This window comes from Nanorana parkeri, unplaced genomic scaffold, assembly GCF_000935625.1.
Source record: "Nanorana parkeri isolate BGI_ZX_2015 unplaced genomic scaffold, ASM93562v1 scaffold576, whole genome shotgun sequence".
Taxonomy (NCBI): Eukaryota; Metazoa; Chordata; class Amphibia; order Anura; family Dicroglossidae; genus Nanorana; species Nanorana parkeri.
Window position 1 is genome coordinate 714,555 of NW_017306844.1, and position 15,405 is coordinate 729,959.

Genomic DNA, 15,405 nt, shown 5'->3' on the forward strand with positions numbered 1-15,405 from the left:
CCAATAGTAATATTGGCGTAAAGAATAAGAAAAGGACATTTAAAAATATAAAAATGAAGGAACACTTGAAAGTGAGGAAAATTTAATAAAATATGTAAAAAAAAATCAAGACCGCAAAAGTGCAAAATGAATGACTGGTTGCAAAAGAGATGAAGACAAACCCCCTGAACTGTTTAAATGTATTAATCGTAAAAAGATCAGGTCTGAGCATGTAGACCCCTCACAAGATAACTCAGAGTTGGTGACTGGGGACAAAGAGAAGTTCATATCTATTCAATACCTTCCTTGGCTCTGTGTATACAAAGGAAAATGGTGCAACTCCACCATAATGAGGATAGTATTGCCACCTCCTCAAAAGAACCACAATGGCTCCAAATTGATATGGTCCAAAAAAGACAAAATAAAGGTGAATAAAACTCCTGGACCTGATGGCTTACACTCATGTATCCTCAAAGAGATGAGCTCTGTTCTAAGCCATTTTTTGTAGTTATAAGAGATTCTTTAACTATTGGCTTGGTATCAGTGGATTGGTGCAAGGCCACTGTGGTGCCCATTTTAAAAAGGGGATCAAAAGGGATAAAAATCTATACCAAGTAACTTTAGACCTGTAAATTTAACTTCTGTAGTCGGAATGATACATGAGTTTGTTAAAGGGACCACGTAGATGAGTTTTTCTTTTTTCTAATTAGCAGTAGCGTGGATTCACAAGAGAACAAAGTTGTCAAACAAGTCTTTCTTTTTACGAGGAAGTAAGCTATAACCTAGACAAAGGAGTGGCTGTGGTCATAGTATACTTGGACTTTGCAAAAGTGTTTGACATCATTCCCTGCGGAGTGATAATATGTAAATTAAGGTCTATAGTCTTAGAAAATTCCATCTGTAAATGGTTAGGAAAATAACCGTATTCAGAGAATAGTGATTAATGATTCATACTCTAAATGGTCTAAGGTTGTTAGTGGTGTACCCCAAGGTTCAGTGTTGAGACCCTTACTGTTTAAACTATTTATAAATTATATAGAGTTTTGGGGATAAAAAGATCAATTTCTATGTTGGCAAATGACATCAAGCTTTGTAGTGGAATATAGTTCTTACTAGATGTCTCCGAATGACCTAAATGTACTGTTTCATTGGACAACTGTGTGGCAAATGAGGTTTAATGTTGAGAATGCAGCGTTATGCACTTGGGAACTAAAAACATGCATGCATTACACATTCTACGGGGAGTAAAACTGAGGGATTTAATCTTTGAAAATGATCTGGGTTTTCAAAGACCATAACCTAATAGACAGTAAGGCCAAACTGCACCCCTACACGGGGTGTGGGCACAGGGCCGGCCTTAGGTCTTTAGGCGCCCTGTGCGAGAAAGCTTTACAGCGCCCCTCAGTGACCACACCCCTCAGTGAGTGGGCAGGCACTTGGGAGTCAAGGCAGCATCATTGTTTTGCTGGAAATAAAATAAATGTATGTGGAGAGGGTATAGGTGGAGTGCTTAGTCCAGCAGGCACAGCTAACAGCACAGATTTGGGATTTCAATGCAGCAAAGGCCCTACAAGAAGTTAGGAGCGCATTAAACTTCTGGTGGATCAACATGTATTTTTCTGTACTTGCAAGTTTTTTTTTCTTCTTCAAAAGATAAATGTGAAAAAAAATGTGTCACTATGATATACTGCATATGGGGTTTTTTTTTTGTTCTTTTCTGTGTTTTGCCAAGACATACGCTTTGACTATACAACAACTACAATATCTAGCTATGAAGAAAGCTGCTCATTCTTTGCCTTGTAATGTCCTCTGTCATCATAAAGCATGTATGGTGCTGGATTCCCAGGTTTTGCAATTGGTGACTGGCTTTAAGGTTACAAAATCTACAGCTATGCTTCTACCTGGCAGTGTGGAAAATATGTACCAGATTTAAACTGCAGGATTTTGGATATTTGGATGGATGTTGGTCTGGTTAGGTACAGGAAGTGATCTATTAAATTGATGCCTTCCCTTATGCGTTTCTAACTTGCTCCTTATTTTTACACACATGGTGTCATTACCGGGTCCGGCATCCATCTCAGTCTAACCTTGTTTTCTTGGCCTCTCCATGTGCAAGTTTCTCACTTTTTAATTTCCCTCTACAGAGTGGATTGGCCTAAAGACCAGTTTATTCCTCCATACATCCCACGTTTCAGGAACGGATGGGAACCACCATTGTTGACCTTTATGGGGATGCCTAAAGAGGCAGAACTGAACAACCTGCCAGATTCCATACCAAATATGTCTGACATCCAAGAGAAACTGGGAACCAGAAGTTTAGCAACTGAGGTATGAAACTGAGGGCCTTTTTGTTGCTTAACTGTTAGGCCTCTTGATTGGGGGGGGGGGGGGGTTAGGAATTAGCATTGTTTAGGTATCCCATGGATATTACAGGACAGTCTCTTGATCCCTCCAAGCTGATCTAATGTCTGCAGGACACTTTCACACATTGTCGGTGTCACAATTCAAGTGCATGTCATCATTCACATCAGTCCCAACTCCAGTGTGGGGGGTTATGCACATTGTATGGGTAAGGTATACAAACAGTGTGTTGGATATTGTGTGTGTGTGTGTGTGTGTGTGTGTGTTATACACATGATTTTCCAGGGTTGTTTACATTGGGTGGGGCATATAGCATGTGGGGTTGTGTACACTGCATGGCCAAGGTGTACATTGTATGTGGGGGTATACATACTGTAGGTAGGGTTGTGCACATTGAGAGGACAAGGTATAAACTGTGTGTTGGGTATGTGTACATCGTGTGTGTAGGGATAGATGGATAGATAGAGATATATTCATAGTGCCTGTGTTGTTTACATTGTGTAGATGGGGTTATCTACATTAAGTGGAGCAGGCATACATGGGATGTTGGGGTTGTGTACATTGGGTGGTGGAGGGGTATAAACAGTGTATGTGGTTGTGTACATTGTATAGGTGGGTTATACCCATGGGTGTACATTGTGTGGGATATAGGTGTGTATGTATGTATACGTATGTGTGTGTATGTATGTATGTATGTATGTATGTATATGTAATAATTTGGTGGGATTGAGTACATTGTACACAACCCCAACACACTGTGTATACCTAGCGCTCGCATTGTGTGGGTGTTTGTGTCGTGAACAATGATCTAGTTTATGACCGATGGGGATGCCAAAAGCTATTATGTCTTTTCTTTCATCTTGCAGCTCTCCCGAGTTCCAGACTCATTCGCCCCAGACAGGTGAGTGTATAGAGGACAGTGCGGCAATATCTGAGTGTGGGGAAGAAGTCATTTGCTGATCTCTCCCCAGCCTTACTGACAAGCTGAAGAATAAGGGGCAGCGTCACATTAGTAGGCTTGTCTAAATCTAATCATTAATTGTAACGTTAGTAGTAGCTTGTCCAGGCTGACGATTCCCCACAACCTCAGAAGGTACTTTCATGGTTTTTCACTGAACTTTGGCCCAGGCCGGGGAATGTGTTTTTCCTTCTACTGACTCGTTTACTTCTCTCCTTGTCACAGGAATTTTTATTTCTATAATCCCTAACTCGGCCTACCCCCACCCTGCTGGAGCATGCGCAATAGCTGTACCTTGTAACCTCCTGAAGAGCAAACAGTGTATCGGAGACTGGTTAACATCCCACAACTGTCATATAACTGCCATTGTCTCAGCGTTAAGATTGGCGCTGTCTGACACCCTTTAATTCTGCATGTCTCTTCCTAATCCTGCCCACCTATGTACATACTAAATATTTAATTAACAACCTTTCCTTATTAATCATTTTACTAATAACTCAGCACTTTGTGTTTTCGACAATTCCTGAGAGAAACTGTTAATACTTCCTATACTCTGCTACCTATACTCTGCTAAACAGGCTATTATTCCTGACCAATCAGTGTGAAGCTCCTCCTCATAAGTCACATGACTGAGCACATGACTCCACATTTCTGTACATGAAGCATGTGGCTCATGAAAAGGACTCCAATTTGGGGCTCTAATTGCCTCTGACATATATGTATATTTTCATAATATTAACAGATGCACAGATTGAAGCAAAAATCAATTAGTCCAAATCAATACTTCTATAACCCTATCTTTATACATATATATATGCCTATATATTATAAATATATAAACATGCCACATTATTTACAATAAAAGTATTTTCTGATATTGGTTTTCTTGGGCTTTTTATTAACACACACTGCAATGCTTCAACACCAGCCTGTCACTTCTCATCCTTCTGAGGTCCAAACATTCACTAATATCTTCATTGGCCTCCCAACAGGCACGCACCACAAAAATTGCCACGTGACGGAGGGCTAATCGCCATCACTCTGATTGCAGCTACCAAGTAATTTCCTATTTTAGCTGCAGTACACTGATAAAAAAGCTGGTTAATGGGGTCACCCAGCGGAACTTGTGAGTCTCTCTGGAAAGCTGCCAGGTGCATGGCGCCCATGTAGGTCATGCTCATATACATGTCACATTTGTGAAGTTTTATTATACACTACGATATACACAATAAATGCCGACAGACATGCAACGGCCCACGCTTCGCTAACTAATCCTAATGAGCTTTATTCACACGCTTCCCACTAACTTTGTGTTGAATGGTAGCCGAGACATGGGCATTACAGAAGGTTGTCCGCAGTTATGACTGGGTCTAGGGACTAAATTATCTGTGAAATTTAGTAACTTCGCTTTTGGATAACTCCTCTCTTGATTCCACAGAGCAGATACTTGAGTGCTGCCAGCAACAGAGTTCCCATATTCTGTATGTAAATGATTATGGTCCTCCTTTCTTTTTTGGTAGAGGAATTGCTGTGATAATCCAGCACTCCTTTTAAGAAAAATTCCTTAACATAGGTTTTCTAGCTTTAAATGAAGGCACCAAATACATGAACTGCTCACAAGTTTTAGACCCTAACCTTTTAGTGTTACATTTTAGTATCCATCTAAATCCATGTGGGTAACCAATCTTATCTAAAACCCATTTTGTAAGGATTCCTGTAAAAACAATACATCATGCCCTTGATTTTGTACAGATCCCTACACATTGTGTTTTAGATTTTACTTGGGCATCTGTTGACCCTATAGCGGAAAGATTTCTGCTTGGTCTGTGTATGGGTAGATTGTGGTACAATGGACCCTGAGGTCTGTATAGTCTGAACCATATAAGCAGTGTATATATTTGGTACAATATGGAGTACAGGAGTGTTATGGTATTTATATACTACTTGTAGGAAGACCAGATCTGTGCCCTGGGAGCATGGAAACTTATTTTACAGGTGAGATGTCACTGACCTCTTTGTAGAGGACCCCCTACCCACCAAAAGCGGAATGCAGAGGAATGCCCATGTGCATTGAGCCCTGGGTGGGGTTTGGACCCTGCATAGAAAATACTTACCAATGCCTTGTGGCACTGCTGTGGATATAGATGTGGAAGCCCACCATGGTGTGGCACTGAGGACAGCAGAGAAGTGGCCTTTCAGGAATCCTATGGTCACACACAAAATCCTTTTATTGTTCTTGCTTCTGTGTGATATCACGCCAGCTAATCTGGCTGCAGATGGTATAGAAGTCTGGTAAGTATATTTCCTTATATTTTAAGGTCCAAACTGGCCAAATGTGGCTTCTGATTACGGATGGAAGGCATCACGGAGAATCAGCCGCTGGTTTCCCATATTTTTCATGAGAGAGGTCTCAATGCCGGGGATCCTGCCTTCTCATCCAGTCAGTCTCTCACTCTGCTTGCTGCACAGGAGATTCTCAATCTGCTTTCTGCAATATTAAAATTGTAACAGGAAGAGTGAACCTGATAGTTGTTTTCTTGCCCATATTGTTATGGTTGGGTTTTTTAAAAGTTTTTTTGTTTTGTTTTTACCAGCCTTCTACCTCACAGCTGCTTCTGCTGATTTTTATACAATTTACATCCCAATAATTTGACTTTCTACCCACACAGAAATGAGGAGACGAATTCCCCAAAATTTGCTGTATGCAAGTACGACTTCGTAGCCAGGAACCTAAATGAGCTCTCTGTGATGAAAGATGACCTTGTGGAGGTAAAGACTGAGCATAACAGAACAGTGGATGGGGATATGTTATCTGTGGAGGTAAAGCTAAACATGTCAGAAAACTGGATGGGACATTTTATCTAAGGGGGTAAAGATTGGGCAAGATATAAGATGGGAGAGAGAATATAACTATGTAAGAAATTAGTTTATAGAACTTATTTTTTTGGGGGTTAAAATGTGAGTCTTTCCTGTAGCTGCTTGTTGTGTTTTGTTTTTTTCGTGTGCAGCTGCTGGCCTCTCTTTCTGCATTTTCTTCTTTAATCTCTCTGCATTTGCTTGTGCATGCTCTCTTTCTCTACAGATGCTTTCTTGCGCTCTCTTGCCTTCTCTCTCTGTACTTGCTTGTGCTCTCTCTGTCTCTCTCCCTGTGCAGTTGCTTGTGCTCTTCCTCTCTGTCTCTCTAGTTCCTAGTGCTCTCTCTGTCTCTGTAGTTACTCTACTGCTGGGCTCTGTCTTTTGAAGATCATTGATGATAAGAAGCAATGGTGGAAAGTCCGTAATTCCAGTGGTTCTTCTGGTTTTGTGCCAAACAACATCCTGGGAATGGCGAAGACTGAAGAGTCATCGCTGGCCCGTTCAGACCCGCTCTACAGCCAAACCATTCAGGTAAAGAACAGTTACCCTCCGTAAATATAGTGCCTGGGGTTGTATTTTTCTCATATATCTTTTACTTTACATTAATTAGTTATGTTAGAATGCTGTTAGAATTTAGAGTGTTTATACCATCAACCATTCTCCCTTATATGTCTTCTTTCCGACCCTGCTGTCTGAGACTGTGTACTTCCCAGCTTGCTGTACAATAGAAGCTACCGTAATAGCTTTCTGGATCTCTGTAAATATTAAATTACTGACTCTTATAAACTGTGCGCTGTATTATACACCATGTAGTATTCCCCACATGTACTAGGTCTCTGTATAGTGCGCCTTTTATAGTAGGTCATTGAGCAATGCTTTAGATTGCCTAAGATAGCAGATCTTAGAGGAGTGCACTGGATCGTGGTAGATTGCTCATAGACCATAGATCACAAAGCACAGTTCCACATACTGTAACTAGTAGTAACTTTGCATTTCATACAATTATTTTGTGTATTGACATGCTCCACCAAAAGCTTTTGATGCCAAAGAAGGAGTTTGAAATCTTCAAGGTGGGTCTCAGCATGGTTTGTTGGATCTGCTGTCCCTTCCACTCTTTTTTTTATACATTTTGTTTTTTGGGTGTGATTTATCTATTCTCTTCCCATGCTATTATGATTAGAAAACAATGAGATAGAGGAGGGGGTCTTCCTATTTTTAAATGCAGTATGTCACCTACTGATATTCCACCTTAATGGTTTCTGGAAGTCCTTCCCTTGTACACTTCATGTTCAGCTATCTCTAGCACTGCACCAAACCAGCTTTGAGGTGTTGTATCCTAAAATACAACAGGAGATATCAGTGAGGCATTTACTCAAATTACAAATTTTAAAGGTGAAGTAAAGTACCCAAAGATCACATATGTGTGTCTTATGTACAAAGTAAATGTTTATTTTAAGACTCATTTCGTGGGATACCGAGCAATCATTCTCTTTTTTTTTTTTAATAGCAGTTATCCTTTTATGGGATATTTTATTTCCTAAAAAGACAGTTTTCTTTTTAACAATCTAATAATCTATTTTCTATTATTCAGCATTTTTGGTCACAAATCCCTTTATGTCCTCTCACTAAATTCTGGAGTGTTAATCCTCATAAAGTATCACTGGGATGAAATCTGAGACAGCCAAAACCATGTTGTATGACTACATTAATCACATGCGTCTTTAATGTGTCATAGTATTTTAAAAGCACTTTAAAAGGATATCATTCAATGAAAAATTGCAGTTAGCAGACCAGAAATTCTGCTTGCACTTATTTAATGAGTCAGCAGAAGACATCTGGAATGAGGATCTCCACCATGGAAGAGCGGCCAAGAACAATGTGGTGTTATTGATGAGCTCTTACCTGAAAAACCCAAGCTGAAAGACCTTGTAGTGATAGTTGTCTACATGTATGCCATGTGATTATATAATAACTATAATTAAGTGTATAATTTGTTTTGTGTTGTTTTTTTTGTTTTTTTTTGTTTTTTTACGAACAGCAATTGCTGGGAGAGCTGTCGGAGGTAATGCATGGCTGAATAATGCCCCCTTCCTCCTTGCTCTGTCATCCTGCTGATCTGCAGTCAATAACTGCGATGTGATACAACTTCCCCTGACTGTCCTTCTAGTTCTACCAGCTTCTTTCCGTTTCTATTCATCTCTTTTGCTGGGAATAGACTTGTCAAACAATGTTTTATTTCTTGTGTATAGTTGTGCAATGTTGGGAGTAGCCATTTGATGGACCCATGTGAAAAAAAATAAATAAGAAAAAGTAATAAGAAAGAAGACTTAAAGGAGAACTATGGTGTTAAGTCTTTTCCCCATAGTTCTCCTTAGGGTAACGGGAGGACACAAACTAGCGTCCTCCCGTCACCCTAGGCTCAGTATACTGAGACGCAGCAGTATACCGCGAGCTGCTGCTCGTGGTATACTGAGACGCCGCAGCTGAAGCGGATCCCGACAATTATGCCGGGATCCGCCCAGCTGTGTGACTGACAGCTGGCTCTGCCTATCTAGAGGCAGAGCCAGCTGTACCCGCCCCCTCCCCCGTCCGTTCCGCCAGTCAGCGCTGGCGGATCGGAGCGGGGAGGGAGGAATCCAGCCCCTCCCCTGTCAAGGCAGAGAGCCGTGACAGGATCGAGAGGTGAGCGAACGCCGGTATGTGTTCGCTCACCTCCCGATCTACTGAGCCGACCTGTGACAGTCTCATTGTCACAGGTCGGCTAGAACTATGAGGTGAGTGAAAAGCACTCACCTCATAGTTCTCCTTTAAAGTGACACTAAACTCGCGAGTTAAACCCTGAAAATACATTCAAGCACCTTACATATTAACAGAAATGTATCTTATGTGTGTATCACTCGGCTGTAGATCCTCAAATCATCTCTGAATTGGAGCTGACACTGTCCTTCCTTATGGAGAGTGGCTACTTTTGTTCCCCATGGTCCCTGTGTGCTGTAAAGTAGTCACCACTCCAAAGCTCACTCTTTTTATGAGATAAGGCAATATATAAGAATTGGAGCTACATAAAAAAATGACTACACAGTGACCTGCATTAATCAGTTAAATAATTTACAGCAGTGTGTGAAAAGGTCTACAACTGGTTACGGTGTATCAATTTGAGGAATCGTCAGAAGGCAAAGGGTGATCACACCAAATATGTATTTGATTTGGATTTCTCTTCTGTACATTTACTTTCCTTTTTTGTTAATTGCTAAAAAAAAATCAATTAACACTTTTGTTTCTGAAAGCATTTTTTCACACCTGCCTAAAGCTTTTGCACAGTAGTGTGTGTGTGTGTGTGTGTGTGTGTGTGTGTATTATATATATGTATTATAGATGGTGAGACCTCTGGGGTAGGCCTCTAGATGGAGAAAATGGAGGAAGTCTATTCTGATTCAGAACAGGGCGAGGACCAAAATCTGTCCCCCGAGGAGATGGCAGGATCAGAAGGGTGGGGAGAATGGGAGATTTCTTTTGAACTTCCCTGTACTGGTTTCTTGGCATATCGTTTGGCACACACATACAGCTCCCAATTGGTTACAGAGCATAAAAGGTAGTATATTTGAAGTTTAAGGTGCGATCAACATAAAAAGTAAGAAATTAACTGGACAACCAAAATAAGTGTTATGTAATTTTTTAATGGTATGTTTTGGGTAGTATGATTTCTGAGTTTATAGCTGAAATGAATGTTGTGTGAGTTAGTTTTCCTTTACAGAATGGTCTTTCTTATCTCCCCAAACCTCACCAATTGACATTCCTAGTCTTGCCCCCACCTTTCAGCCGGCTATTCGGCTCTAACAGCTTTATAATATTAACATATTATAAAGCTGTTAGAGCCGAATAGCCGGCTCGATGTTGATTGGCTGGGAAACCGGCTTTCCAGCCAATCAGCATGGAGCCAGCTTTGTGGCCAATAAGGAAGACAGGAGGCGGGTCATTAAGATTGGCTGGAAAACTGGCTTCCCAGCCAATCACCAACCAGCCGGCCAAACACCATTGACCCGGCTTCTCAGGCAATTGAGATGGGCGGCATGACATTACCCGCTGCCCAGCTTCCTGATTGCCTGGAAGCACCAGTATTGGTACTCTGTATCAGCAAGTACCAAAAGCAAAATATTGGTACTCGATTCTGAAAAAACCTTATCTGTGTGTGTGTGTGTGTGTGTGTGTGTGTGTATATATAAAATATATTGGTTAAAGAGCATTTAATTATCAATCCCGGTTCCTAGGACATTTCCTCTCCATAAGCCTTCTGTGTGTGCTGATTTTTATTCTTGATTGGCCAGTATACAGAATAATGCTTTAACCATCCTCCTGTCTGAGTGAGTTGGTGACTCTGAAATAACTATCTTTTAATGTATTTATTTTCTAGAAACAGAAGTCCGAGAATGTCCCAAAGCAAGGAGACCCAGTTTTTACAGCGCCTACCCCACCTCCACACCCAGTCCCCTCCCCTCTCTCTATACCAATATCCAAGTCCTGTCCATCTGGAAGTCTGATCAGTCGCCAGAGCAGCACGTCCAGCGACAGTGGGGGCAGCAGTATGCGAGACCACCAGAGAGACAGACCCATTGACCGTACGTAATAAAGGCCACTGTTTTATACATGACACTATTATTATTACTATTCTTGCATTAGCATTTATGCATTTCTCTAACAACCCTACAGATTTTGAAAAATAATAAAAACCCGAACTCTTAAACGATTTAATGGCTTTAGAATTGTGTGTGACATTTCAGATTCTAGGACTTATGAATCCAGAGCAGAGGGGTGATTTTATTGGTGACTATTATATTTCAGGCAGGAAGTCTCAGATGGAGGAGGTTCAGGATGAATTAGTGCAGAGACTCACCATTGGACGCAGTGCAGCCCAGAAGAAATTCACTGTACCGCGCCAAAACACGACAGCATTCAACATTTCCTACAGTTCATCCACAGAAGATGTGAAATCATGGCTGCAGGCAAAGGGATTCAGTTCTGTGTAAATTGACACATATTATCTATAATTTAAGAGAAAAGCTTAACCGTGTACAATATCCCTGCCACCCACTTAAAGCTGCTGTTCTGCATCACTACCTTATTGAGTAACTGACCCCTATCCTGTGTAGGAATGCCTTTTTTTGTTTTCTCATATGTCTCAAATTTGTCTGATGTTATTGTGTCTTTCTTTTCTTATAGTTCCTCTATTTCTTCTTCTCTTCCCATAGTGAAGAGGAGAATCTCTACTTCATTTTCTTCTCTTCCATAGTATCTCAATTCCATCTCCTCCTATATGCACAGTTGGGCATTCCTCTATCTTCTTTTCTTCCAATAGTCTTCCATTCCACCTTCACCTACTTCTCCTTTTCTATTGTGCATCCATTCTTCCTCCTTCTCTTTCTGTAGTTCTACATTCCTCCTCCTTTCTATAGTGTCTCCATTCCTCCTTTTACTCCATTCTCCTCTTCTCATAGATCTTCAATTCCACCTTGTCTTCTTCCCATAGTGTCTTCATTTTCCCTCCTCTCCCTATAGCCCTCTATTCTTCCTTCATCTCTCTCAGTAATCCTCCATTACTGTTCTTTCTCTTCTTCCCATAGTTCTACATTGTTCCATCTTCTCCTGTTACCGTAGTGTCTCCATTCCTCCTCCTTCACTTTTCATAGTGCTGTATCTTCATATGCATTTGTTTCAGAGGAGATCTGATTACATCATCCCTGTGTATGATACTACATACACTTCGATTGTATGTCTTGGCACATAATGATATTTTGTTCATTCTTCCAGGACCGTCAACAGCCTTGGTGTGCTAACTGGCGCTCAGCTTTTTTCCCTCACCAAGGATGAGATAAAGACAGTCTGTCCAGAGGGACCAAGGGTTTACAACCAGGTGACTCTTCAGAAAGCTGCTTTAGAGGTATCTATTTTGTGTAGTGTATGAATGTATTATGATCACTACTCCCCATATATATGTGCTCCATTTCCAACCTCTATAGATAAATCTGACAGCAATAGGTTCCAGTAAATCTCAGAGTTCATTGAGACTGAAAATTCTCCAATGTGTGATAATATTTTTCAATGAAATACGTTTTTGGAGATTGCAATTTATGACTGAAAGTCGTCCATTTCTTTCTGTCATCCTCCCCATCACCACTACTATTCACACAAATCAAGCTGATCTGGACCAGGCATGGAATTGGCCTGTCAAGTGGTTTGTAACTGAAGCCTTGCCCATGTATTACATGATAAATGCATATAATGGGACAATAGTAATCTTATAAGATTTTTCTACTCTTCTGTGTCCTTAAGGAACTTGACGGAAGCTCTGAGCTGCGGGAAGTCATGAAAAAACGCCAAGAAAAGATCAACGCCACTGCAAGCGATTCTGGTGTAGAGTCCTTCGATGAAGGAAACAATCACTGAATAATTTATATGATTTTGGAACTCCGCAGTCTTGTTGTAATTAATTTTGCCAATTTGATCTTCTCAGAGGTTTTGATTGTCCCACTTTTCTCCCTTGTCTGTGTGTGTATTGTAAGACTGTGCTTTATGGTCATGTTGTGGTTGACTGTTGTGGCAACAAAAGGGCAGAGTCCACTCCTTCCGTCATGCCTGGAGCGTGTGAATGGGTTCCTGGATTGTGTTGCTTAGGGCAGAGCGTGTTGTTCCAGGTAATAACCATAAAAGTGTTGCTTATGACGGCTTTCAATTTCAGCCATTGGAAGAGATTTAAACATTTTCTGTATATTTTGTCCTCATGTACAAATACCATGAATAAGAGTATAGAAAGTTATTGGAGAAACAATAAAAATGTTTAAATTTATTTTTTCTGAAATTTTTAATGACCAGTAAAACGTTTTTAATAGAATTTGATTTTTGTTTTGTCTTGTCTGTTGTCATATCTGTCAAAGGTGTTTTTGAGAAATATAGCCATTCTATAATAGGCCTTCTGGAAAGCTTGTTGAATATCTGATCTGTAGCGTCCCCCAATAAATCCAGCAGTAGCATTGACGATACAGATCATGACACACTAGAAATTCTTTGTGATTTAGCTGACCCCAATTCCTCCTATAACTACATATCAGACACATTGGTAGAAGCCGACATCACCCACACTGCCTTAAAATCCACTTTTTACCCATTACAGTCCAAAGGTTCGTTCATAGACACCTTTTATCATGTCATGTACTCTGACCTTCTGTCCATGTGCAAAAATGTTCAAAAACACCATAATCTCAGTTTTTCTGAATCCAGAGCTCTTAAAGAACTCACCGCCAACCACGACCTGATCATCAAACAGGCCGACAAAGGGGGCAGGATTGTGATACAAAATCGTTTGGACTACCTAGCTGAAGCCCACAGGCTCCTAGGTGACCAGTCCACCTACACTAATTTACCATTAATACCTATAAAACCGACCTCCTAGAAGCAGCTTCCAAAGAATCCATCCTAACAAAGAAAGAAAGAGCATTCCTATACCCACAACATCCCCACATCCCTTACTCCTACCATCTCCCAAAAATTCACAAAGATGCCTCTCTACCTCCATGCCGTCCCATTATTGCCAGCACTGATAGTCTCACCAGTGGACTATCAGTCTATATAGACCACTTTTTGCAACATTTGGTAACTAATCTACCTTCATATATCCAAGATTTGTGCGACCTAATACAGATACTTTTAAACTACCAATGGAACCCCTCCTATTCCTGGTTGTCACTCGACGTCACCTCTTTATATACCTCCATTCCGCATGAAGTAGGCCTCAATGCGCTGCAACATTATTTGGTCTCCCACTCCACTCTACACCACAAACAGGCCCAGTTCATTGTGGACTGTACAAAATTCACACTAGAGCACAATTATTTCGTCTTTTTGGATAATTTTTACCTACAAATCAGAGGCACAGCCATTAGGGCTAATTACGCCCCAAGCTATGCCAATCTCACTATGGGGTTCTGGGAGGATCAGTTCATATGGAGTAACAACCCTTTTGCTTCCCACCGAATCTTTTATGGGCGCTACATCGACGACATCGTCATTATCTGGGATGGTCCCATTGATTCCATACAACCATTCATTTCCCATTGCAACCAGAACAAACTAGGCTTGACGTTTACACATGTGTCCAACTCTGAGAGACTAGTATTCCTAGACTTGGAATTATCCTTCGATGGTAGTACCATCACCACCAGCAACCACACAAAACCCACCAGTGGCAACTCTTATGTACACTTTCACAGCTGCCACCATCCCAGATGGCTCAAAAATATCCCCAAAAGCGGAACTGCTCTAACAGACTTCACCACTCAGAGCAAATTGCTTGCCAACAAATTCAAAGAGAAAGCCTATCCAGACACACTGGTTCACGACGCATACTCCACAAACCTACAGCCGCCCGCACCCAAATTAAACGAACGCCCTTCACCTGTGGCGGAAACGAGATTCATTACCACATTTAACAGTAGCCATAACAAGACACAACGTATCATTCGTAAGAACTGGCATATTCTAAAGCAGGATCCTAAACTAGGCCCGTTCATTGCATCCAAACCAGCAGTCCCCTTTAGAAAGGCCTGCAATCTCAAAAACAAAATAGCACCAAGTAAGTTACTAGCCGGTGACATTAGAGATACACAACACCAAAAATTCGACAACGGAGTGGGCATCCACCAATGCAAAAAATCCCGCTGTCTCACATGTCAGTTTATGACTCACGGACAATCCACATTCACTGATCATCTCAATAACAGTTATCCCATCAAACAGTTCATCACATGCTCGCATGACCATGTGGTCTATGGTTTGAAATGTCCATGCGGCTTATTATACATTGGACGCACCATCCGTCCTCTAAGAAAGAGGATAGGCGAACATAGACGCTTCATTGCTGATGGTGACTGCGATCATAGTGTCCCCAGACACTTTGCGGCTAAACATGGCAAACGGATTCAGGATCTACACGTGTTCGCCATAGAACACATCCCTGATCGTTTTTCTCCAGCCGAGCGATTTCAGAGGTTGTGTAGACAGGAGACCTTTTGGATTTACAGCCTCAACACTCTTGCCCCAACAGGACTCAATGAAGAATGCTTTTCACTCACCTCATAGTTCTAGCCGACCTGTGACAATGAGACTGTCACAGGTCGACTGAGTAGATCGGGAGGTGAGCGAACACATATCGGCGTTCGCTCACCTCTCGATCCTGTCACGGCTCTCTGCCGTGACAGGGG

The 15,405-nt window shown here is 41.3% G+C and overlaps 1 protein-coding gene across 7 annotated transcripts in view; it reads left to right on the forward strand.

The window, feature by feature from the left end:
* Window positions 1-12,934, forward strand: part of EPS8 (epidermal growth factor receptor pathway substrate 8) — a 56,233-nt gene extending 43,299 nt beyond the window's left edge. For 6 of the 7 annotated variants that reach the window (XM_018562407.1, XM_018562408.1, XM_018562405.1 and 3 more), the window contains 9 exons: window positions 2,124-2,307; window positions 3,207-3,241; window positions 5,968-6,067; window positions 6,542-6,685; window positions 8,193-8,216; window positions 10,566-10,770; window positions 10,994-11,174; window positions 11,960-12,089; window positions 12,482-12,934. In XM_018562407.1, the coding sequence (XP_018417909.1) occupies window positions 2,124-2,307; window positions 3,207-3,241; window positions 5,968-6,067; window positions 6,542-6,685; window positions 8,193-8,216; window positions 10,566-10,770; window positions 10,994-11,174; window positions 11,960-12,089; window positions 12,482-12,595 (1,117 nt within the window). In that variant the 3' untranslated portion in view covers window positions 12,596-12,934. The remainder of the gene's footprint in view (window positions 1-2,123; window positions 2,308-3,206; window positions 3,242-5,967; window positions 6,068-6,541; window positions 6,686-8,192; window positions 8,217-10,565; window positions 10,771-10,993; window positions 11,175-11,959; window positions 12,090-12,481) is intronic. The other variant, XM_018562410.1, reaches the window with a different exon arrangement.
* The last annotated feature ends 2,471 nt before the right edge of the window (window positions 12,935-15,405 follow it).